Genomic DNA, 25548 nt, shown 5'->3' with positions numbered 1-25548 from the left:
GGCTAGAATTGATGCTTCCCATAACTGAGGTGAGATACAGAGCATACAAACATGTAAGAAGAGTACACAGAGTGGGTATTAGATGACACTCACTCTTATTTGAAATGAACAAAGAAGAGATGAATGCATACAGCATCAGGGGTGGAAATACATCAAATTTACCAGGGAACCAAGGGAGGATAAGCAGGGGTTAAGAGAGAGCATGATAAGCAAGAAAGAAGTGCTCTAAGCAAAAACGAACTTTCTGATTCCTAAAAGGGGAAGAAAAGGAAAGACCTAAAGCTTTAGTGATGTATGTCTCCTTAGACAGTCTCTTAAGACAACTGGGCAATGGCTGGATAAAATGCTAATCCAAGGGACCGAGGGAATGATTTCAGTCTCCTGGGCAACATGACCAAGCTCAGAGTCATGGCAACAGAGGCAGGAGACGTATACACACAAGGAAGGCAGGAGCCCTAAACTCAGCCCACTGTGGGGATGTGGGACAGGCTACTTTGTGCTACAGATCATTCCTATTGGATTCATTGAGTTGGCTTATGACAAGGAAGGCTGCCTGTTTTTTTCTGTTTTTTTTTTTTCTTGCTTTCTCTTGTTTGAAAATGGGAAGGAAGGTTTAGTGAAAATGGGCAGCAAAAAGGAGGATGCTGAGATATTTCTTAAGATGACAAAGTTAAGAGCAAGAAGTACAAACATTAGAACAAAGAAGCAAAACAGTTTTGAAAGCAAGGTAGAGAATGTTTTAAAGCAGAGGATACAAAAGAGATTCACAGTTCCACAGAGTTCTGTTGTGATCTGCTACATTATGGAAATGCTTTTTTGGATTTGGAGTTTGTGAAATAGACTTGTTTTTTAAAAAAAATTCTTCCCAATCTGGATCCCCACTCCTGTTGTAGATGTATCACAGGTGACCAACCTCCACATATTCTTTGGAACAATGATCCTTCAATCTTCTTCCCACACAGCCTTTTCACATATGGTCTCTTGCCTTTGCAGCCTGGTCTTCTTCCCTCATCATTAGCACTTCCCCCCACAAAAAATTACCTTATCTTTTTATCTTGGTACCGGATACAGTAGGTGCTTAATAAAAGCTGAATTTATGCCTCTCTAATTTCTCATCCTCAAATTGAAAAATCAGCTGAGTTTGTTCTTATCCTAAAGCCCAAATCCTAAGGTTTTTTCTAGGAGAAATGTTGCTGTTGAAAGTGATGAACTTGGATGGGGCAGTACAGGGGAAAGAGCACCAGATAGGGAATTGGGAGGACTTAGATTCAAATCTGGCCTCAGATGCTTCCTAAGCAATGTGGTCTTGGGCAAGTCACTTAAGCGAATTTGCCTAGTCCTCACTTGCCTTCTCTGTCTTAAGAGTAGTTAACACAACAGAAAAGTAAGGGTTTAAAAAAAAAAAAAGGAAAGAAAGTGATGAACTTGGCCTCAAAAGTTTTGACGTTGCAGAAGGCCTGGCTGAAGACTCATCTGGGGAGGGTCCTAAGTGGACATTTTTATATGCTTGTTTTTTGAGATGCAAATCCCAAGGAACTTCCATGTGTACTTGGTTCAGCAGATACCTCACTGACCACATCTGAAGTTATCTCAGGACTTCTGGGAGAGAATCCAGGCAGGTTCCCCTTATTTAAAGTAAAGCAAACAGGAACTATATTAACTCTTTCTGAGAATCAGCACTTCGGTTAGGAAAAAGAGGGCCACAGAGAGGAAAGAAGTTATGTGGCATCAACAGCTAAGTGCCTGAGACGAGCTGCCAGATTGTAGCCTCATGTTCCTCCTTCTCTCTTATACTACTACCCCACCCACCCCTATTATTCACTTTTTTACTGGGTAAGAGTTTCACTCTACTCTGCCCATTTATACGATACAGCGGCATATTCCTAGACTAGGAGCCCACCCATGAAAAGTCAGAAAAGAATCTAAGAAGCAGGAGAGCTAAGAAAATCAAGTGAGACACACAGATGGTCAGAGACTTCCCAGAAAAAGAAGGCAGTAGCTGATGATGTTAAATGTTGCCCAGGTCAAAGGAGGCCTGAGTACTAGACCTACAGCTCTATTCGAGAGAGCCCACTGTGTGTCCAGCTTTCTCTCAGGTCAGACAAGTAGATGTGGCCAAAAGAAAGATTCAAGAAGGGAAGACTCACTGACATTTTGGAAAAACTGGCCCCAATCATTCTGCTGACTGTCCTGTTTTCCATGATGCCAGTCAACCACTGTGCCCATGGCCTTGTGAGGACTTTTTCTCCTTTCTAGGAACTGGTGCATTCTGCTTTACAGAGACTCCCAGTCCGTATGGTCTGTACTCTTTATATGATATTACACACATCCCCACCAGTGGGGAAAGTGGGCGCCTGCTGCATGTGCCACAAGTGGAAAAGTCAAAGAGAAAGTGGAATAGCACGTGGTCTCAGCCGCACATTCAGTGCCGTCCCCATCAGGGTCTCCTGTTTCCAAAGAGCATCTTTTGTTCATGTCCAGAGTCCCTAACAAGGCGCCTCTTCATTCCAAGCAGCAGCTTTTCTCAGTCACAAGAAGCCCTGCCAGGAAGCAGGTCGAGGGGCAGGCCAGCTGGCTGGCCGATGGTGGCCTCTTCTCAGGCCTAGCACTTGAGGTGCACATGATCACAATCCCCAGTGACCACTGCTCACGGTCAGAAGGAGGTGGCACACGACTTTCCCGTGACGCCTTTGTCTGGCTAAGGAGCAGAGGCAGACACTGCATCCCAAGCAGAAGCTTGGCTGGTCTGAGGGCCCAAGGGCTAGAGGCACCAAGGCAGGGTTTCCCACATGCCAACTTCGGGGATACAAAGATGTGAACAGTTGTGTTCACAACCCTAATGTAACCTTTGCTCTTTCCCTTCTCAGTGTGACAGTGACATCTTCCTTTCTGAGTGACTGTGGTCTCTCAGGGCAGCTTGGTTTCTACACTGGCCAATACCACACTGCCACAGATCTATGATAAGGTTAGGACAAAGACTGTTATTTTTAAATATTCTTGGTCACAACAGCTTCAGATCGACAAGGGTTCAGCTGGTTCTGTTCTTGGACTCCATTTTCCCTAATCTGAATAACAGTCCCCAAAAAGCTCTGGACAACAAAACATCTACGACTGTCTACTGTTTTTTATCCCAACTGTAGATTTCTATATCCACGTGAAGCTTGTGGAGGGTGAGAATAAAAATGCTTTGGGAAAAATTGTTTGCCAAGATAAATTGTCTGTGAGCTGGTGTTTAATTTCTGAAAGTCAAGGTAGGAGGATCCAGAGCTTGATTCATCAATTTAAGAGTCAGAAGAGGGGTAGCTCAGTGGCTCAGTGGATAGAGTACCAGGCCTGGATGGGAGGTCATGGGTTCAAAATCTGGCCTCAAGACACTTCCTCCTAGCTGTGCAACCCCAGGCAAGTCACTTAACCCCCATTGCCTAGCCCTTACCGCTCTTCTGCATTGGAACAAACACATACTATTGATTCTAAGACAGAAGGATGGGTTTAAAAAAAAAGTCAGAAGAGATTTTAGAGATCTTTGAGGTCAAGTCTATCATATGACAGAACCAATCTGACATAGAGTGGTCAAGACATTTCTACAAGGTCACAGAGCAAAAGGCAGACCAAACTGGGTCCTCTGAACCTAAATTTAGCCTTCTTCTACTGAGCCTTGTTGCCTCCTCAGGTGACTAAACTATCTGTAGAAGGGCAAGAGCCAAAGATGCCAAGTTTTGGGGGGCAGGGAAAAAAATGAACTTTAGAATGAGAACCAATCAATGACCCAAGACGTGACAAGCAGTAACACTAAACTAGGGACAGCCAATTTAGGTCATTACTAGTTTGACAGTAAGAATGAGAATGATTCCAGTGTATTTTGTTTACAGCCATAAAACTGACTGGGTAATAGACTTAAGGCTAAAAGACTGTCCAGCCAAGGAACTGAATGAGACCAAAAATAGAGAATCAATAAAAATTCCAAGGGATATCCAGAAAGCCACACAAATTAGTACAAGTGAGAATGGAAATCAGAACATCAGAGATAACCTAACAAAATTAGCCTGCCTTTTTAGGGGGGTGTAGTGTGGGGAAGCCTGCACCAGAACAAAATCTAGAGTCTCCATGGCCCAGGGTCTGAATCAAAGAATTTCGCATCTCCGGGGCAGAATTGAGAACCCCCCCCCCTTTTAAATAAAGCTCTGAACAGTACTTTCATCCTGAAATTACTAACATGACTGCTAGGAACAATGCCTATTCTCCAACTTACATCTACACTCTGCTCCAGCCATAGTGTATGACTCCCTAGAAGTATTCCCTAACTCAAAGGTCATTATTTCTACCTCAATGTCAATTATGGAAAAGTTAAATAGGTGGAAAGGTAACCTCAGAGGGTATGGGGCACCAAGTGCTGTGGGGACAAGAGGAAATGTTCTGCAGAAGGTGGCACTTGAAGTGATCTTAGAAGCAGAGGTAAGAATGGAGAGCATTCCAAGCTTGGCAAACACACAGTGCAAAGGCAGGACCTGGACCATCATGTAAAGCAAAAATGGGGCTGGACCATAATTTGTAAAAAGACTGTAAAAGCTAGAGAGGGGCCAGGTTAGGAAGAGTTCATTTAAATACTAGCAGAAGAGCTGATCCCACAAATAGCAGGGAGCCACTGACACTTACTGAGCAGGAGAAGGATAATGCCCTTAGGAAAAATTGCTTTGGCTCTGGGTGGAGGTCAGGAGAGGGAAAGGCTTGTGGACAACTGAGAGATCACTGCTAACTCTGGAGAGAGCAATTTCAGGTAAACGAGTCTGGACATCAGCTTGAAATAAAAAGGATTTAAAAGACAGTGCAAGGAAAAGAAAGGAAGCCAAGGAAATGAGTGGGAAAAGTTTAGCTAAAAGGAGAGATTCAGTTAGCTTGGATGAGAAGATCTAGTGAGGATTTTTTTTTAAGGCTAGGGAAGGAGCCTTGGGATTCTGGTTGTAAAGAGCAGAGAAAGACAGAAATTGATTCCTACCAGTAGACAGAGAGATGGAAAATTCAAGAGAGTGATTGATGGGGGGGTAGGGGGGGTGTTCGTTAGCTGGCTAAGATGGGATCAAGCAAAAGTAGCATGAAGCCATGAAGAAAGGAGGAAATGACTACCAAAACAATAACATTTATAAGGTACTTTAAGACTGGCAAAGCATTTCCCACATACTATTTCAGTGGTCTTCATCTTTTGAAATAGAAACTATTCCCTTTTATAGCTGAGGAAATGGAGGCTCAGAGAGAGTGAGTGATTTGCCCATGGTTACAAAGCTAGGAAAAATCTGAGGCAGGATTTGAATTCAAGCTTTCCTACTGAGCCTAACAATCCTATCCAATAGAGGTCCTAGTTGCAGGGTAGTAGAAATAGAAGATAACAGTTAAGAAGGAAATTGGCTTTAATTTTCTGGTGCAGTATGAGGCATGATCTTTGGCTAACATGGTCCAGGAGCAGGAGCCCTGTGGAGGGGCTTGAGGAAAGAATCAGGTGTCAAACAGTCCCTGTGGTGAGAGGGACAGAACTAATTAGGGAGGAGCACTATCCTAGGATCATATAAAACCAGAAGGGTCTTCTTCAGAGGCCTTCATTTGACAAACAAGTACCTGGGGCCCAGGACTGTGAAGTGACTTACTCAGTCACACAGGTTAATAAGTACTAGAGGTGGGCTCTAACTCCAGAGCCAGCAATCTCTCCAATGGTGTTAGGAGGCTATTAAAACCATCTTGCTAGCGAAGGCCCAGGTGAGACTGTGTAACAAATCTGTATGGAAACAATGACAATACCCCCCCCCCCCTTCATCTACCTACTTGAATTAAAACAACGGAAGTGAATTGTGAAAACAGCCCAGAGTTAGGCTTTGGCAAGGCGTGACTGGTGACAGGAGAGGAGATTCAAGAGAAGGCCATAGGTGGTGTTGAAGTAGCCCTCTGAGGGGGGTGGGATTGGGAAAGGAGGAGAGTATAAGCAGAGCAGGGATGATGATGTGGGAAGGCACTAGCAGTGGAGAAACTGGAAGTAAGGATAAGTATAATAGACTGAAGTAATAAGACAGGGGGAGATGAGGGGATAAAATACTGTCATCAGATAAAATAATTTTGGAGTTCTTGATGGGAATGGAAGTCTTCTGGGTGATGGCCAGAGCAAAGGTATTACCATTCTACCAGCTGAGGTAGAGTGCAGGAGTAGGTCTCCATAGAACAGAAGACAGAGGAAGTGGGAAGTTAGGGCATTTGAGAGGTCACCAATATTCTGTTATTATCTAAGTACATGCCTTTTTTTCTCTTACTGATAAACTTTTATTACTGCACATAGTTTTACAAAGAGAAAAAGGAATAAATGTCCATTAGTTGATGTTTGTCAAATTCATAATAAAAAATAAGTGGAAATTTTGATATGAATGAGTTTTTGAGATGCAACATTATCAATAAGCATCTAGAAGTGTTGAGATTTACTAATAAGCAGAGAAATTCAAAATAAAACAACTTGGAACTACCACCATACATCCATCAAGTTACAAGGATATTAAAAGATCAATTTTTTTTTGTTTTTCATTTAAAAAATTATTTATTCTTGATCATTTTTAAAAAATTCACTTAAAAACTATTTCTAAATTCTCTTCTTTGCAAGCAATGGGATTATCAATGATACATATGAAATCATGTAAGACATTTCCATATTAGCTCACGTTGGAAGAAAAAAATAGTGAAAAAATTCTACTTCCATCTGCACTCAAGAGTTCCTCAGTGCTCTCTCTGGAGGTAAAAGGCATTTTTCATCATGAGTCCTTCAGAATTGTTTTGGATCACTGCCTTGATCAGAGTAGCTAAGTCTTTCATACCTAAGCACTTTCCTCCATCCTCCTTATAGCTGTCAGTTAATTAGCTCACTGGAACAAATACTTTAAAAGTCAAGTGAACTGACTTTTCATGCATTCTCTTACTGAGATGAAATCCATTCCTTCCTGCTTGAAGTTCAACTGTGTTATTATTTGCTGTGGTAAGTTAATGTTTCCATACCAGCCCTGATATTTTTAGCACTCCTGTTATGATAAACTTATGGAAACCTCAAAAAAAAGAACAAATCAAAGTCCATTTTTTGCCACAGGAAACCAGCTGAGACTCAGTGTTTTCAAACATGCCGTGGGAGAATAATAAAGAAGTTCCTTAGCTTAGAGGACAGGTACTAGTGGAAAAACTGCCACAGAAGAGTGCTCTTTTGCTCTGTCCGGCATAGGGTATATGTCAGTGTTAAATGGAAAAATGCCTCAATACCAGAGGGGCTACATTAGGAATGGCAGATTCTGAATGGAACATGAGGAACCCTTCAAGTTTCCTAAGGGAAGCCAAATCCTATGCACCTAGAGAAGGGCAGGGGAAGGGACTGCGGGAAGGAAAGGATAGGCTTTTCTTTCGCTGGGGAGGGTCTTGGACAGAGAGCACAGGGCCTAGATTTGAGGCCCAGCTCTGCTACTTACTGGCTTGCAGGACTCTGGCCAAACTGCTGGTCCTCTCTTTCCTCGATTCTTTATATGTCATCCTTCTGGTCAATAAACTCCAGAGCTCCCTGTTGCCTACAGGATTTTTGTAACTTGATCCTTTCCAGCCTTTCCAGATTTCTTTCACCTTAGCCCCTTCCACATCCTCTGAGTCTCTGACAATGGCCTCCTAACTGTTCCTCATACAAACACCACCTCCTCCTGACTCCAGACATTTCCTCTGGCTGTCACTCATCCCTGGGATATCTTTTTCTTTATCTACTTCCTGGCTTCCTTCCAGTCTTAGCTGAAGTCCCCCTGGTACCAGAATCCTTTCCTGATCCTCTTTAATGCCAGGGCATCCCTCTGAGATTACAACCCCCCTCCCCAATTTATACTGAATTAATCTTGTCTTTCCCTAGTTGTTTGCAGCTACTTTCCCCATTAGACTGTAAGCCCTCTTGAGGGTAGGAACTGTCCCTCCAGGGCTTAGTTCTGTGCCTGATACATAACAGGGACTTCTAGTTGGCTGCCTTCTTAATCATTAAGTCAGGAAGTTGGACTACTTAACCTCTACATGTGACATTCACATAGCCCCTCCAGCACATCTTTTCATCTAAGGCGGGCAGTACACATACCTGAGGTAGGCCCTCACTACAAGGGTGCAGTCTACAGTTCATCCTGTTGGCATTCTTGCCTCCTGAATCCTCCATAAGGCCCTTCTCAGTCAGTTAGTCAACAAACATCTCCTGGCTCCATGGAGCTAAGTATTGGGGATACCATGAAAGGCAAAAGCCAGTCCTGCTCTCAAAGTGCTCACAATCTAATAGAGAGACAACATACAAACAGACATGCGCAAACAAGCTAAAGCCAGGGTAGATAAAAGGCAATCTCAGAGGGAAGACATGGGGGTGGGGTTGGGAGAGAAGGATGCATTTGTTCCTGATGGGAAAGGCATCCTGTACCAGGTAGGATGTGAACTGAGTTTTGAAGGAAGCCAGGAGACTTCAGGGGGAATGGAGGAGCATTGTGGGAATGGTGCACAACCAGGGAAAGGGTCAGCCAGGAGTCAGTGTCACTGGATCAAAGAGAACGTGGAGGAGTAAGAAGACTGGAAAAGCAGAAGGGGGCACATTATGAAAGACTTTAAAAGCAGATGATTTTACATTTGATCCTGGAACAGGAAGTCATGACAATTGATAAGGGGAAGAAGGAGGATAATCAGATCTCTAAGTGCTTTAAAATCACTTTGTGGGGCCCCTGATAAAATGGCCAAAGGATATGAACAAGCAGTTTTCAGAGAAAGCAATCTAAGACAAAAAAGGGAAATGACAAATACTGGAAAGACAGTGGGAAAACAGGGACACTGATGCACTATTGGTGGAGCTGTAAACCAGTCCTGGTCTGGCCACTCTGAAAAGCAATCTGGTACTGGTACAAGCTATTGAACTGTGCAGATCTATACTCTTTGGGCCACACCAATTAATAGGTCTGTCTATACTCCAAAGAAATAAAAGAGGGAAAGGACCTATAAATACAAAAATATTTAAAGCTATTCATGGTGGCATAGAATCTGAAATTGAGGGAATACTGATTAATTGGGGAGTGGCTGAACAAGTTGTAGTTTTGTATGTGATGGAATGCTATTGTGACATAAGAAATGAGGAGGCAGATAGTTTTAGGGAAGATAGTGTGAACTGATGTGAAAGGAATTGATAACAACTATGCTATAAAAACAATTAACTTTGGAAGATTTAAAGAACTTTAAACTAGGTTCAGATCTACCTCTAGATAGAGAAGTGATGGACTCAGAGGGGAGATGCAAGAAAGAGTATGCAGAGCTTAAAAGAAATTTAATTTTTTAAAAAAAAATTGGCACTTTGGCAAAGGGGAAGATGGGCAGGAGCAGAAAGAGACTAATAAAGCATCTTTATGTTGGTTAAAATTCCATGAGTAGTTTATTATGATGTCCAGCAAATCTGTCAATTTGGCCAATGTTAAAAAATCCAGTTCTCCTGACTCAATTTGGTGATGTTCCCATGTCTCTCCCAAAGCAACTGACAGCATGAGAAAACCACAAAAGTCCCAGTATGGAGAAATTAAAAACAAAAAAAGCTCCCTGAGGGAAGGTCCTGGTCTTCCTTGGTGTCTTGGTATTTATCAAAGGGCCTTATACTTCACTGGGACAATATGGCTACTTTCTTTATCATTAGAGAGCATAACCTTCCTACTTCTTAGCAGGTGATCTCTGAGAGCTACTTTAGCCAGAAAGTTCATCCTTGCAGCCACCAACATGGTGAGGAGCCAGAGTCTCTAATGCTAATTCCCCAGTAATGGTATACTGGTCCCCAGTAATGGGTATATCATGCATCACTGGCCCAACCTTTAAACTCCAGGCCCCTACCATACCACAAGCCATCATATCTAGTCTCAAAACACATAGGACGCATCTAGTCAATGTTCAGTGAATAAATGTACAATCAGAATCAAAGTTTCCTGAGCAGTAGGAAAGGGAACAGTGTGAGTGAAATGGCAAATCCAATAGGAAGAGAGAAAAGGTAAAATGCAAACTGCCCCATTTCCTCTGTCTGGACCTCAGTTTTCTTACCTGTTCAACTATAGATCGTTCAGTCCTACCTTTAAAATATACCAAGCCAATTTTAAAGAGATAATTTTCCAATTGAAAAACTAACTTCCTTTGAATAAGGGGCAAGAGATCAACAGAAGAGGAAAAATTTACCTTTTGGTCTTGGCCTGCCAGCTTCCTATCCAAGATTGTACAGTAACTTAGATTACTTAAGAGAAAACAAATTCTCTCACACATGTCTACTAAGCCTGATGACAACTACCAACATCAGCACAGGCCCAAATACAGTGTGTTCACATCACCTATCCCAAGCCAAGAGGTGTGGGTCTTTTTTGGAGGTCAGAGCTTTACCTTGGAGCAGAAAATAATCACAAGTGGTCCGTCTGAGGGCTGCCTTGGCCTTGTCACTGCTCCAATCCACCTCCAGAGCCTCCTTGAATGGACAGAAAACCACTTTCTGTGGGACAAAAAACCAAAGTTGTCTTAACTCCAAAGCATATCAGCCCGGGGTTTGTGCAATCACAATCTCCTCCAGGAGGTAACAATTCTACAAGTGACGTCCATTTTACAACTCTCAAGGAAAGCCAAAGCAGGACATCTGAATCAGAAAACGAAGATATGCAGAGAGTAATACCCAACTCCTGGCTCTTTTGACAACTTTGCTTTTCTTAGGGAAGGCAAGGCAAAGGTGGGCTGTGGAAAGAACACAAAGACAGGAAATCTCTCTAACATTTTCTATTCCTAGTTTCTCTACTTACCACTGACCCTGAAAATCTCATTTCCCTTCCCTGGGGCTACATGTCTTCCCTCTTTTTTTCTAAAATGAAAAGGTTTGACTAGGTAAATTTTAAGGTCTTGTCCACCTCCAAATGAAAACCTCCACGCTTCAGTTACTTTATTCCAAAAATAAGAACAGTATAGTTCCCTTACTCTGACTTTATTTACATGGGTGTCTGAAGAGAATTGATTTCATATTAACCAGAATCCTTTGTTTTTAAAAGTCTTATCATAGTTCTACAAATAAAACAGAGAATAAGCTTGATTATTTTTTATCCCTGAAAAGAAAACAAGGAGCAAAAGAGAGAAGCCAGAGGGCAGAAGTTTCTAATAAGGGCCAGCTGACAATGGTACAGGGAGTGAGTTACTTGTCATAGGAGGAGATGACAGAAGATGATTCAGCCAAGGCTAGATGGTGGTCCCTGACCATGTAAAGCATCTGTCCAGTCATCCTTCCCTTTCACAGGGAATTGGACATGAGATGACCTCTAAGTCCCTTCCAGTTCTAGTTCAGGAAATCACAACCAATACAATTTGTCAAATGCCCATTAGGAGTTTCAATTTTTCAGGCAACTTTAGATGTAATTAAACCAAAAATCACAAAGAAGGTGAATAGTCCATGAAAATGGACTGGAACAGGATCTGAGTGATATCAATCTCACTAAGGGGAAAGGGCCTTTAAAGGCCATCCAGTCCAACCCAGACTTCAAGAAGCCACACCTTCTACAGCATTCCAGCAAATGGTCATCCAGGATGGGCCCACAGACTTCTGGGGAGGGATAATCTACCATCTCCAAAGAGAGTCCATTCCAATGTTGCCTAGCCCCAGTCACTAGGAAGGTTTTTTTCTTTTTACTGAGTCTAAATCTGCTTCTGTGAAAGATGGTTATTCTGGCACAACCAATTCTTAATGAAGTCATGTTGGCTCTCTTATGATCACTAACCAGCCTCTTAAAGATGTTTTATTTTGAATTCTGCCAGGATTCAGTGAGCTTACTGGTCGCTAGTATTCAAAGTCCATTCTTTTTTTTTTTTTTTTTAAACTGAGAATCGACCCATCTCTAATCTTGTGGTGCCTCTCCCAATCTCCATAACCTTTCAAAGACTCCTCAAAGTAGGGTAGCAATATATTTGCCATTTCTTTCAAGGAGTGAGGATCCTAGTGATTTGAACTTGGGACAGTGGGTATTAATTCCTTAATTATTTCTGTTCTGTCTTCTTCAGTTTAAAGATCATTCTACCTGGCAGAGAAGACAAAAACAGTTTCAGGGTTGAACTGCTGTCTTTTCTAGGTTTCATCCCAGACAAGCAGAAACTATCCCTAGCCCTTCTTTAATTCTCCTCTCCAAGGAGCTAAAAAAACCCTTTGGTTCTCCTTCAGCATCCTTGGCAGTCCCAGTTTACCAGGAGAGATTTAGTACAACTGATATTATTCTGACAGGCCTCTGCCACATTTTTATCTGAATCTTCTGTTACCTCCCCCTTGGATCCATTTTTACACATATCCTTTTAAAATCTGAGTAGTGAGTTCCCTGGGCATCCAAATTGGTTTCTTTATAGGCAATTCTCTCTTTTCTTCCTCACCAGAACAGTTTCTTTGTGTCTTCAAAATTTAAATCTTGAGAACTTCTCATTCTACACAGGCTGACTTCCCCTGCAGAATTTTAGGCCATAGGATCCTCCCAATCCTTTCTCTGACTCTCTTTCAAATTTTTTCTCTCCAAGTCTGCCTACAGAGTAGGTGTCAAAGAGTATTCTCAATTTTTTCTTTCTTTTATCTCAAACTCTAAAAAAGAATGTCAATTCTCTCTAACAATCCAATCATTTCCATCCCAAACAATCAATTCCCCCTTCTTGGCAAGAAAGCAAATTCAGACTAGCAATTCACCTAGTGATTACTCCACTTAAGGAGAAAATTACCATTAAGAGAAGTCAATAAATTATTAGATGTGGGGCAGGTTGGTGGCTCAGAGGATAGAGAACCAACCTAGAGATGAGAGGTTCTGAGTTCAAATGAGGTTGCAGATACTTCCTAGCTGTGTGACCCTGGGCAAGTTACTTAAACCCAATCCCCTATCCCTTATTGCTCTTGTGCCTTGACGTGGATACCTAGTATCCATTCTAAGAGAGAGTAAGAGTCTGTTTGTTTGAAAAGCCTGTTAACATATGCTGAAAGGTGAGTATCAGATATTGGGCAGTGTAACCATGTCATTCAAGCAGTATCAAAATGCTTTTAACCAAAGACCTTCTAACTGCTGAAGAAGATTAAACAAACATGGTTTTCTTCCTTCCTACTACTGCTGCCTGGCAGTTCCAACACATTGCAAACAGTGCTATATGACATGCCACAGTTTATTTGGTTGGCCCCTTGCCCTTTGGGCAAATGAGACTCATCTCAAAAGATTGCTAGCTAGCTAACCTACTCATGTTGAGTACTGGAGCAGCTCATAGGGAAGTCTTAAGAGAATCAAGCTATTAAGCTGCATTTCTGGGGATACAATTGGCTAGAAGAATAAGATACTTTTTTAAAAGAAAAGTTTAGAAAACTATGAACATTCATTCAGAGGCATCACTTGGCTCCCCCCCCCCCGCCCCAATACTAGGTAAGGGCTATTTTATTAGATTTTCCCCCCCTTATTCTTATGACTGCCAAGGTTTTCTGGAACTACTGGACTTCATCTAGTACATCCATGGCACAGGGCAAAATTATGGGCTACTTGAAGAGTCCTACGGAAAAACAGCATAGTTTAATGGAAAGAATAGGGTATTCTAAATCAGCAGACACATGTTCCAGGCCTTGCTGACTTGGGCAAATTCCTTTGCTACTTGCCTAGTGCCTCAGGAGTTCTACACCTGTCAAATTCTCTGCCCCTAACCCCTGTGCCACACCTACCACACAGGAACAAATGAAAGGCATCACCATTACTAGAAAGTCTTTCTTTCAGACAATCAATTAGGTCCTCCATCTATTAAGGTGAGTGAATTTAGAGTGAAAGAAAGTCCTCATTCTTTCTTGCCAACAGGCTTGGTCACAGACACCAAGACTTGGCTCTTCCATGAATCAGGCTCAATGGGATGCAGGGAAGAGAGAACACTGCCCTGGTCTCACTTACCCATTGGGACCTGAGATAAGCAATTTAACAGCCTCATCCACAAAGAAGGAAATGCGATTAGACCCATCTCTTCTGGTCTCTTCCAACTCAAATATGATTTATATTTTTACAGGCTCAGAGAGTTTTAGAGTAGTAGGTCCATAAAAATCCAGCTTACCTCTTCCTTTTACAGGAAGAACCTGAGGACCACCTGAGCAGGCTGGGCCATAATGATGGAAATAAAGCAGACTGGCAGTTAAAAGAACTGGGGTGAGGTCCTGCTTTCATCACTTAACTATATGGACAGCTGGAACAAATAAAGCACCCTGAGCCAGCTGCCTCCTCTGAAAAATAATGGTCCAATTCTTGTGTGACTTACCTTGAAGGATGTTGTCTTTAAAGGGCCATGTAAACAAGAAGGTAACCTGTCCAATAGTGCCCAGAACAGACACTCAATGGTTGCTCTTGGACCAGCCTGGCCAAACTAAGACTAACTGATCCAAAGGTCAGATGACAGAGTGGAAGTTTCCCCAGCCTAAGGATAATGGAGAGACTCTGGTTTAGCATTAGACTAGCCATTTCAGTGGTTATAAGGAAACTCCCTCCACCAGTGTAGGCAGTCACTTTCTCTGTGAGTCTTCCCTAGATATGTAATAGAGAGGACACTTAGATATGAATTATGTGGCTTCTAATTAACTGGGCACAGAGAAAAAAATTAATAGTTCCAAGGTCTCTCCTAAGTTCACAAATTTAAACTGAGTTTGAAAACAGGCACTGTTACTTTTGAGCCTGGTTCCATATAGAGATATGTAATCATCTAACTGGTAGCTACTTACACGATTTGCATATTCAACTAAGTCAGGAAATACAAGAGGATCCAAAAGGACCCAAGTCCAAATTCCTTTAGACACTAAGTGTTCTGCAACCCTGGGGCAAGCCCCTTCTTCCCTCTACCTGTCAAATGGAGAGAACAAGAGCACCCACTCCAGAGAGTCATTGTGAGGATCCAACGGCACAGTAAACGCAAGAGCTACAGAAACATCAACTACCATTCATTTTCTTCTTACTACGACTTCTGCTTTTATTAGAAAGCACACTGGATTAGGAGACCTGGAATCTCAGTTTTTGCCATTACCCACTAACTAGCTTACCGATAGAAAACCAAGGCCTCAGTTTCCTACTCTGTAAAAGACTAGCAAGTACTTTCTAATGAGAATGTACAAGTTGTTCAAGCATAGTGTGCAAACTGTCTTCAAACCATTGGGGAGTTGTCACAGAAAAGAGAAATTTGACTTCTTTTTGACACTAATAGGCAGAACTAGAAGCAATGGGGAGTAGTCATAGGGAGATACATTTTTTCTCTATAACATAGTGCAGAACTTTCTATCAATCTTAGTTATCCAACAAAATTGGTAGCGTGAACTCCTAGTCATTGGAAGCATTCACGCAGAGGTTGAAAAACCATCTGTTAAGGATGTTACAAAGCAGATTCCTTTGTGGGGCGGGAAGTTGGGATTAGACTACATGAGGTCCCTGCCAACTCTGATTCTATGACCCAGATCTGATCTGTGTCTCAGGTTCCCTCCTCACCCTGATGTCCTGTCTGGGTTGTTTCTCCTAAACAGTCTGGTGGCAGGGGCAGCATAAGGTAATTTGTTTCAACACTACTTTCCTTAGCTGGAGATTTCAGAACCAGCAAGTCATTTTCTTTTTTTGGGAGACAATGCTGTTAAGACTCAGATGAGGGAAATACCCTACGTGTAGTTCATCTAGGTTTTAGCAAAGCAAAGGACAAAGTCTCTGTGCTATTTTTTATGGATAAGATGGAGTGGTTAAGTGGGTTCAAAATGGCAAGCTGAATGACTAGATACAAAGAACCAATTTGTGGAGTGTCCTAGGTACCTAAGCATGGCCCCGTGCCATTTGACATTTTTAGCAATGCCCTGGATTAAAGGCAAAGATGGATAGCATGTTTTGTCAAACATGCAGATTACACTACACTCAAAGAGATCAGTAACAAGTAGATGACAAACTCAGGATAAGAAAAGTGACACTCGAGAATGTGGGGCCAAATGTAGCAAGATGAAATTTAATGGAAATAAATGTCAAGTCTCACACTTGGCTTTTAAAAAACAGAAGCCAAGTGGCCAGATGGCAATTTGTCTGTAAGTGATCTGAGGGGTTTAGTGGCCTGTGAGCTAATCCAAAGTATGACAGAGCAGCCAAAAGGGCTCAGGCTACCTCAGGCTGCTGCCCTGAGGGGCACCTCATCCAGGACAAAGGTGAGCACAGAGGGAAGGCTGACGCTGGCGTCAGTCAGATCACGCCTGTGGCAGTGTTCAGTTCTGGGTGGCACATTTCACGAAGGATAATGATAAGCTGGAAAGAGTCCTCAGGCAGGCAAGCAGGATGGTTAAAGGCCTCAAGCTAAGCCCCATACAAAGACTGGCTAAAGGAACTAGGGCTGTTTAGTTTGCAGAAAAGTAGACTGGGGGGGAACATGACAGTTGTCTTCAAATATTACCAAGACTCCTGTGTAAAAGAGGAGCCTTTTGGGGGGTATAATACAAAGAACAATGAGTCTAAGATACATAGAAGCAGACTCTAAAATGGAATGCTCAGGGAGGCAGAGTCAAAACATCCAAGTGTAAAATAGCACTGCCAATTTGGAGGGGGAAGCCAAAACAACTCTGTACCTTAGTGTCTGCACATGAAACCCCACCTTGCACTCATGTGCCAGAAAATGGGGGCAGGGTCAGAATACCCAGGATTACCCCTGGCTCTGCCCTCACCCTGTGTGACTTCAGCCAGGTCACATGCCATCTTTGTGCCTCTATTCCATCATCTACAAAGAAAGGACTGGGCTAGGCTACCTCTGAGTATTCATCATTCCTATTGGTATTTTCTGGGCCTCCAAAAAGCATTCAAAAGATTCAGAAAGGACTCAATCATCACCTCCCTAAAGAGTTCCTCCTTTGTTCTTCTAAGACTTCTCATCATCACACCAGGCAGATTTAGGAATACAAAGCCTGCCTTGGGGGGAGCTCTCACCAAAAAGTCACAGGAAAAGCTGAGGTGCCTGCTCTCCACTACCTTCATTCACAGAGGGGCAATGTCTGAAGCAGTGAGGGCCCACAGAGTGAAAGATACACCCAAATACTTCATACACAGAGGCAATTTTTGAAGCCTAAAGAGATAAGTAAAGGCAGAACCACAACTGGAATGGAGGGGGCCCAGACTCCCAGGTCTATGAAGGACTGGCTGGTGGGTTCCACAAAGCCAAGGTTTGGAATTCCAAAGCCGATCAATCGGAATGCATTGTATGCACCAAAACCTTTATAGATAAAAGCTTGAGGCCTACTTCAAAATGTCCAAGGGAAACAGCTGACTAACAATGTCAGCTGGAGAATATTTTGATACCTTAAAATTGGGTGCTGGGTAGGAAGGGTTGTTAAACGACAAGCTGGATGACTGGGACACAAAGGCCCAAAGTGCCTGACAGGGCAGCCAGCATTCCCCTCATAGTTAAGAGAAAGTAGCTCCCATAAGGGGATTTCCAGAGCAGCTCAGCAGGGCACGGGCAGGCCTTATGAATGGCTAACAAAGCTGGGCACTAACTTTATTTAAATGTGAAAGCCTTACTCCAATTCCAGAAGGCCTTAAAGACATAAACCCCTCCTCACCAAGGCCAAGTGTCACCCTCATAAAGAGGGTGTGATTTATAAACTGACAGCATCCACAATGCAGCTTTTATACTCCTGCATTTGTTAACAATTCATCTCCCTCAAACCGTCTCCCCACCATTCTAGAGGGGCTTGACTGAGCCAGAAGGAAAAAATGGGAAAAAAAGCCAAGTTTTGACTAAAACACCAATATTCACCCTGAGGATAATTAAGCTATTACTATGAATAGATTTTGATATGGACTTTACAATTTCCTTAAGACATATTTTTTGCCACGAGCTTTATGATAGAAAAATACAAAATACAACAACAGTCTTAAGAGTTTGTTCCATAACTGTAGTTTTTTTGCAGATAGGAATCACTTTAAAAGAGATTAAAAAAAAAACAAAAACCACCCGCAAACCTTGTAGAATGTCTACTTTGCCTGTTATTTTTCACAAAACATCAGACATCAAATAGTCAGGTATCCCAGGAATATCCCAGGTATGATTTGCCCTCAGACTCCACTAACTTTTCAGGTGAAAATCCCAAATAATGCCCCTCCCATTTTCCATCCTCATTTCACCAGTCCCTCTCTCCTCTTCTTCCCTTCTCCATCACTTCAGACAATAAAACAATTTCCAAAGCAGTTGATGAAACAAAGAAATAGCCCTATGGGCAGTGCTAACCCCCACCACCCCACCTTCTCTAGAAGCAGGAGTCTGGGTTTGGAAGGTATCCATCTCTAAAATGATCATCTTAATAATAGCAGCTCACATTTATAGGGTTCAAAGTGCTTTTGTCACAACCACCTCATGTGACAGGTATAGTTCAAATGTTATCATTCTGATTTTACAGGTAAAGAAACTAATGCTCACTGAATGAAAAAGACTTACCCAAAGCCATTGGCTTCAGGGGCAAACTTTCAATCAATGTCTCAACTCTTTTTTTTTTTTTTTTTTTTTTTTTTTTTTGTCATGGACCCCCCTTTGGGAGTCTGGTAAAGCCAAGAAGGTATTCCACGTAAGAAGAGGGTTTTTAAATGTATAAAATGCCTAACATCACAAAGGAAACGAATTATGTTGATATAAATATTAATTTTCCCCCCATCAAGTTCCTGGCTCCCTCAAAATCTATCCATGGACTCCAGATTAATAGTCCCTGCTCCAGATGCTCCCTTTCCCAGAGTCTTTGCTTCCACTGTAGCCCATGTCTTTTGATGGACTACCCATCTCTTTCTGCCCCTTATATTCTATCAAAGGCTTACTCAAATGCCACCTTCCCCATAAATGACCCCTGTACCCCCCCTGTGAGCCCAGCGTTTGTCTCCAAATCCATCACATTACATTGTCTATAGGACTTGGGAGAGTTCCATCAACAGTAGACTTTAGAACCCGTTTTCTAACACTAACAGTGTGGCTTTTGTTCAAAATATAGATGTGGAAAAGGAAAAAGAATACAAAGATAAAGCCCCCTAGGCTCAATCCCCTACCCCAGAAGCATGGCATGAAAGTAATAGGCACAACTGGAGTGTAGCCAATTTAACTCTTCCCAAAGAAAACCACTATTTTCAGAGGTGGCATCCCACGTCCAATTCTGTGCAAGATGAAAGGCAAAAAAGGGTGCATCTACCTTTTTGACCATCGTTGTTTCAGTGGCATCCAACTTTGCCTTCTTGGTGTCAGGGCCATCTTCCACACCTGGGCTGACTTTGGGAACTTTGGTTTTCTCCCTAAGGAGTGACACAAGCCACAGAATCTCAGACTGGGAAAACTTTGTAAGGACTCTAGTTTAACTGTTGCTCCCCTGCCCCACCCATCTCAAATGTAGACTTGTTCAGTTTCTGCTTCAAGGGCACCCACTCAATTCTGGACAGGTGTGATAGTTGGCCAGCTTTTGCGGACATCAAACCAAATGGAAACCATGAATCCCGCACAGTGAGAAGGGCCTTAGCATTCTTTTCAGTCTAACTACCTGGACCTCTCACAACACCCAATGACTTTTTACCTCTCATCAGAAAATTAGGATGAAGGTATCTCCTGGATCTCACTGATTTAGAAATGGAAGGAGCCTTAGAGGACCATCTACATCTAGTCCAACTTCCTCATTTTACAGAGAAGAGATTGGGGCCCACAGAGGGCAAGTGATATTTGCCCAGAGTGACCCAGACAGCAGATGGCTGAGCTAAGATTTGAACCAAGTTCTCTGGCTCCAGACCCAAAGTTCCATCCACCGCACTCCTGTCCCTCAAGTCCCAACTGTGGCAAAGAAGATTCCCAGGACTATTGAGCCACCACCTTTCCTCCAGAAGCTCCATGATCTAACCCTTGAAAGACCAAAACCTGTAACAGTGACTGTACCAACTGAAGGGAGGGACCTCCATGTTCTAGATTTCAGAATTTACCAATAGAGGCCAATGAACAAAGCAAAGGAAGTCACCTTTGGAGTACAGTTCTAATGCATTTTAGAAATGATACATTTATGTATAAGAGCCTGAAAAACAATGCTTAAACTGCCTAGCAAGGAATAGAGAATCTGGGCTTTATACATCAGTCCAAAATGATCTTAAGTCTGGCTACTACCTTGGTTTAATTTAATGATAGAGTTTCTATCTATGGGTCTATGTTGTTCAAATCACTCATTGTTTTAAGGGGCATGAATGTCCAACTCCTCCCTCCTCCCCTAGTGCCTGGTACAGCTGTGTGTGTGTGCACACACATATTAGGTGTCACAGAGTGCATTTGAGGCTATTACTTGAGTTGGCATAATGGTGGATCTAAGCAGGCTGCATTACTATATTCCTAAAAATAAGGACCTGTGTGTGGAGCCAACATAAACTGAAGAGCCCAACACACACCGCTAGAAGGGATGGTCACCCCCAACAGTAATCACCCTTATTCTGGAGTGCTCTAAAATGTACTGGCACTCTAGGTCTTCTCTCTCATCTGAGCCTACAGAGTCAGTGCTTTGATTACATTTTACAAAAGGACCTAGAAGTTCATGCAGAAAGGAGGAAGAAGTCAATCTCAGGTCTTCCAACCACAGGTCTTGTTCTCTTTTCCCTATGTAATACTGCCTCACAGAATGGAATTACGGGAATTGAGGTAATAGGAAAACACTTTTGAGTGTGCCTTAGTATTTATGGAAGAGAAAGACAGCTAGAGCAAGGTCTCCAGCAAGATTAGAAGGGTAGGGGGAATCCTCTAAGGAGAATTTACAGAGAAGAATGGAAAAGAATGCTACAAGAGCATAAGGACTACATTGGTGGAGAGAATGAACAAAGATCATGGATGTGTTGAAATATGCCACTGAACTATCTTAATGCTAAAAGCAGTGGCATTTCAGGCTGTCCGTGTCCTCCCATCAAATCCAATTTAATGTTTAGGATGCTATGAACTCCCCTCCTTCCCCAGTACTTACTCCACAAACTCATGCTCTCCCAAATTAGCAAACATGTATCCATGGTAGCCAAAAACATCACCAGTAAAGAACTTAATGCTATTTTTATAACAGATCTGGTCAATTTTAACTAAGACATCCCTGGAACAGCAAGTCAGACAAACCTAGGAAAAAAGAAAGAAGCTGGATGTAAGTTTTTGCAATCAAGTGATTCACCTTATTGACATTTAACTATTTTAAAGAACAGGATCTGTAGACATGTTTAAGACTAGTTTCAAACTGGTAAGACAGGTTTTTGGAATACCATTATTAGAAGAAAAAAGGCAGGTTTCAGTATATAGAAAGCAAAGTTCTGCCAAAGTTGTTACAAACTGGTAATTAATTTACATGAAAATAAAAAGAAATGAAAATATATAACAAAGAACTTCACAAGCTACATGGTGTCTAAGAATGATGGCAGCATGACATTTTCAGTATGTTCCAAATGATCAATGACATCAAATGTTTATATTAATATCTACAAATACTTTAGTAACCCTGTGAGGAAGGTCATTTAAAGATTAGATTATTGGAACTAATGGAGTGTGACTCATTCAATATCAGACAGCTAGTAAATGTTGGAGTTAGAATCATGTACTCTGGCTTTAGATCCTATATTTTTGCTTTACTCTTTCCCATTCAGCCAATACATTTTAATGCTTAAATACCAGCATATAGGATGAAATAACTTAAGGAGAAAAAAATTCAACTTCCAAAGACCACATTTCCTCTTTGGGCAGGAGTTCTTAACTTTTTCTGTGTCCTCGACCCCTGATGGCAGTCTAGAAAAGCTTAAGGTCTCCTTCTCAGATTGTGTGTTTTTTTTTTTTAAACCCTTGTACTTCAGTGTATTGTCTCATAGGTGGAAGAGTGGTAAGGGTAGGCAATGGGGGACAAGTGACTTGCCCAGGGTCACACAGCTGAGAAGTGGCTGAGGCCAGGTTTGAACCTAGGACCTCCTGTCTCTAGGCCTGACTCTCACTCCACTGAGCTACCCAGCTGCCCTCAGATTGTGTTTTAAACACATAAAATAAAACCTACAGAAATCACAGTGCAAATCAATTACATGGAAATAGTGCTCAAAATATTTTTAAAAAGAGAGTTCACAAATCCCCAAGTTAAGAATGCCTATCTTAAGGAAAAGTGAAAAAAATATAACATCACACCCAACAAATTGGATCAATTACCAAAAGGGAAAATGATAAATGTTGAAGGAGATGTGGGAAAATTGAGACACTAAATACACACTGTTGATAGAACAGTGAACTAATACAATCATTCTGGAGAACAATATGGAATCATGCCCAAAGGGCCATAAAACTACACATACTTTTTGACCCAGCAATACCATTATAGTGTCTGTATCCCAAAGAGATCATCAGAAAAAGGGGGAAAGGACCTATTTGTACAAAAATATTTTTAGCAGGTCTTTTTTGTAATAACAAAGAATTGGAAAATGAAGGAATGGCCACCAAATGAGGAATGGCTAAAGAAGTTGTTTACAATGTAATACTATTGTGCCATAAGAATGATGAACAGAATGAGTTCAGAAAAACCTGGAAATATTTATATGAATTGATACAAAGGGAAATGAGCAGAACCAGGAGAACAGTACCCATAATAACAGAAATAATGTATGATGATCAACTGTGAAGGACTAAACTATTAACAGTAAAGTAAGGTTCCAAGATAAACCCAAGTGACTCAAGATGAAAAACACTATCCATGGCCAAAAAGTCTGACTGCAGATCAAAGCAGGCCATCCTTCACTTTATTTCCTTCATGAGTTTACTGTATGTGTAATATGTGTCTTCTTTCATGGCAAGAGGAATATGGAAATATATATTACATGACAGCATTGGTATAATCTGTATCTGACTATGTACCTGGTGGGGGTGGAGGGAAGGAGGGTGGTAGTTCTAAATGGAAAAATGTCAGAGAACAATTGTCAAGAAAGAATTATTTCTATATGTAATTGAAATTGGTTTTTTTTTAAGTTAAAAAAAATGACAAAAGTGTCTTTTTGTTTTTTTGAACCCACATTTCTCTCCACCACAGACCTAGTCTGTAAGCCTTAAAAATGAAAATAAACTCCTTTTCAGAAGAAAAAAGAAAAATGCATTGGTATGTTAATCCAAAATACTCCCCCATCTCCAGATAACAATAAAACTTAAAGGCTAAAAGAACCAAATATATAAGTGAACAGATGTATAAAGGGGATTAAGCAGAAACCTGCCCCACTGTATTATTAAGAGGGCCCGTTGGCATAAACAGATGCTCTATTAGGAAGAGTCAGACTAATGGGCAATAAGGCAGCAGCTCCTATTTACTGTACATCTAAATATCACAATTAGCGGTTTGACACTTTGGCGCTAGTAACCAGATCCTCTAATATGAACAATTCAGGAATGCCACAAACGAACCAAATGCTTGCTTCAAGTAATTATTAAGGAGGAAAGAAATCAATTAAAGATTTTTCCTGCAAGTATAAAATGTCATGATATTTGGTGCCACAAAAAAGAAGCAAGAAAGGATAGAAAGGCCCAAATGAACAGAAGGCCCTGCTTGAAAGGATATGCTGAGTAAATCTCACATTTTGAAAAATCAAGTTCAATCTTCACTTCCCACAGTAACTGACCATTAGATAAATAAGGAGATGGATATTTTAACTTGGAGGATTACCTTCAAATCTTTTGTCATTATTGGGCATAAGTTTTTATGGGGTACAAAGAAACAGATAACATTCACTTCAGTCAATCTGTTGTTAATGGAAAGACAGCCTCAGCTTCATCCATGACTAGCAAACATAGGAAGGTCATCTCACCTTCCAAAGATCCAGTCTCAACATCCAATAAAACGAGAGGGTGGAGGATGGGGAAGGATTAGCCAACCTCTCAGACCCTTTCCAGCTCTTAAAATCCTACAACTCTTTGAACCAAGACTTTAACAGAGGAGTCAGTGGGTATATTATATTGTTAGCTGTACTAGGCATTTCCTTTGTTTCCACTGAAGTTATGGAAAGAAGCTTTTTACTGCAAAAATGTATTGAGACAGTTGGCAATACTTTGGAAAGAAGGCAGAATAACCTAGAGGGAAAAGAGGTCTAGAGATAGGGTGTCAGCATTCTAACTCAGGGGACTCACCCTGATGCACATGAGAATTCTTCAACCCCTACCTGATGCCATATTGTCTTTGGAGATGATATTACCTATTTCGTATAACATGCTGACAGCTAACTTTACAAATTTACATTCTAAGCAAACCTTGGAAAGAGCTAAATTCTAATACCAAGTCTTGCATAGCATAACTAAAGAGATTCTGGTTTTCCATCTCCACTATAGCAGGTCATTTTAGGCTCTGTATAAAACTTACAGCATCAAACTGGGTGAAGAAAGTTTCAGGTTTGTTTTCTATATTCTCTGTGTCCACCTTCACGTCCACCATGGGATTAAGGTTCTGTGCTCGCTCCAAAGAGGCTTCTGCCCGATTCCGGCCAGAGGATCCAGTGGTAGGAATCAAGAACTGAGCACTAGTGTCTTCTGGAGATACCTAGAAATGAATTTTAAATTTCTTAAAACTTTTGCACAAAAGGCATCTCTAATAGAGGATCCTGTGATAGACTTTTGAATGTTAAAGGATGCTTCTAATAGCCCCTCCCCCCAAAACACAACTCTATAAACTATATTCAAATAACATCAGCCAATTTTGTCCTCGGTTTCTTTTCCTCAACCTCCCAGAAGAGAAAAATGTCACTTTATACTATGCTTCCTATTTGGAGGTCAACAGCTCCCTCTTGTGGTAAGAAAAAAGTCATCACAGTATAAGTGCTCTCCAAATAACAATCAGCAGTAGTTAAAGAGAAAATGCTATCTGTGTGGCACTTGGGCTATGCACTGTGGGGTTATACAAAACATAAAAGACAAAGTCTCTTAAGTTCAAGGTCTACTAGAAAGAAGAAAATGAACATACTGAAGAACAACGCAAGAATGACTCCACCCCAATTAATAATCAACAAGCACTTTATAAACTGAGGATCCAAATACAAAAAAACCAAACAGCTGGGGCAGCTAGGTAGCTCCGTGGATTTGAAATCAGGTCTAGAGCTTCTGAGAGGTCCTGGCTTCAAAGCTGGCCTTAGACACTTCCTAGCTGTGTGATTCTGGGCAACTCACTTAACCTCCACTTACCACTCTTCTGCCTTGGAACTGATACTTATGTGTAATATGTATCTTTTATCATGGCAGGAGCAATATGGAAAGTGCAGGTATAACCTACATCAGACTACTTACTGTCTGGGAGGGGGAAAGGAAGGAAGGAGAGAATCTTAATCATGAAATTTGTCAAAAGTTTTTTTACATGTAACTTGTAAAAAATTTTTAAAGTAAAAATATTTAAAAAACAAATTATTCCAGCATTTCTGAAGGAACCACACACACACACACACACACAATACCCTCCCCTGCCCAATACTTATTCTAAGGGAAGGGAAGGGTTTAAGATGAATAAATACCCAA

At 41.5% G+C, this 25548-nt stretch overlaps 1 protein-coding gene across 2 annotated transcripts in view; it reads right to left on the bottom strand.

Moving 5' to 3' along the window:
- SAE1 (SUMO1 activating enzyme subunit 1) overlaps positions 1 to 25548 on the bottom strand; it is a 57025-nt gene that overhangs the window by 14120 nt on the left and 17357 nt on the right. For both annotated transcript variants that reach the window (XM_044667335.1, XM_044667334.1), the window contains exons 4-7: positions 24407 to 24583; positions 21017 to 21159; positions 19229 to 19328; positions 10417 to 10522 (exon numbers count right to left, since the gene is read on the bottom strand). In XM_044667335.1, coding sequence (XP_044523270.1) covers positions 10417 to 10522; positions 19229 to 19328; positions 21017 to 21159; positions 24407 to 24583 — 526 coding nt within the window. The remainder of the gene's footprint in view (positions 1 to 10416; positions 10523 to 19228; positions 19329 to 21016; positions 21160 to 24406; positions 24584 to 25548) is intronic.

This window comes from Gracilinanus agilis, chromosome 3 (genome assembly GCF_016433145.1).
Source record: "Gracilinanus agilis isolate LMUSP501 chromosome 3, AgileGrace, whole genome shotgun sequence".
Lineage (NCBI taxonomy): Eukaryota > Metazoa > Chordata > Mammalia > Didelphimorphia > Didelphidae > Gracilinanus > Gracilinanus agilis.
Note: the sequence above shows the minus strand (reverse complement) of the source record. Positions and strands in the feature narration are given on the sequence as shown.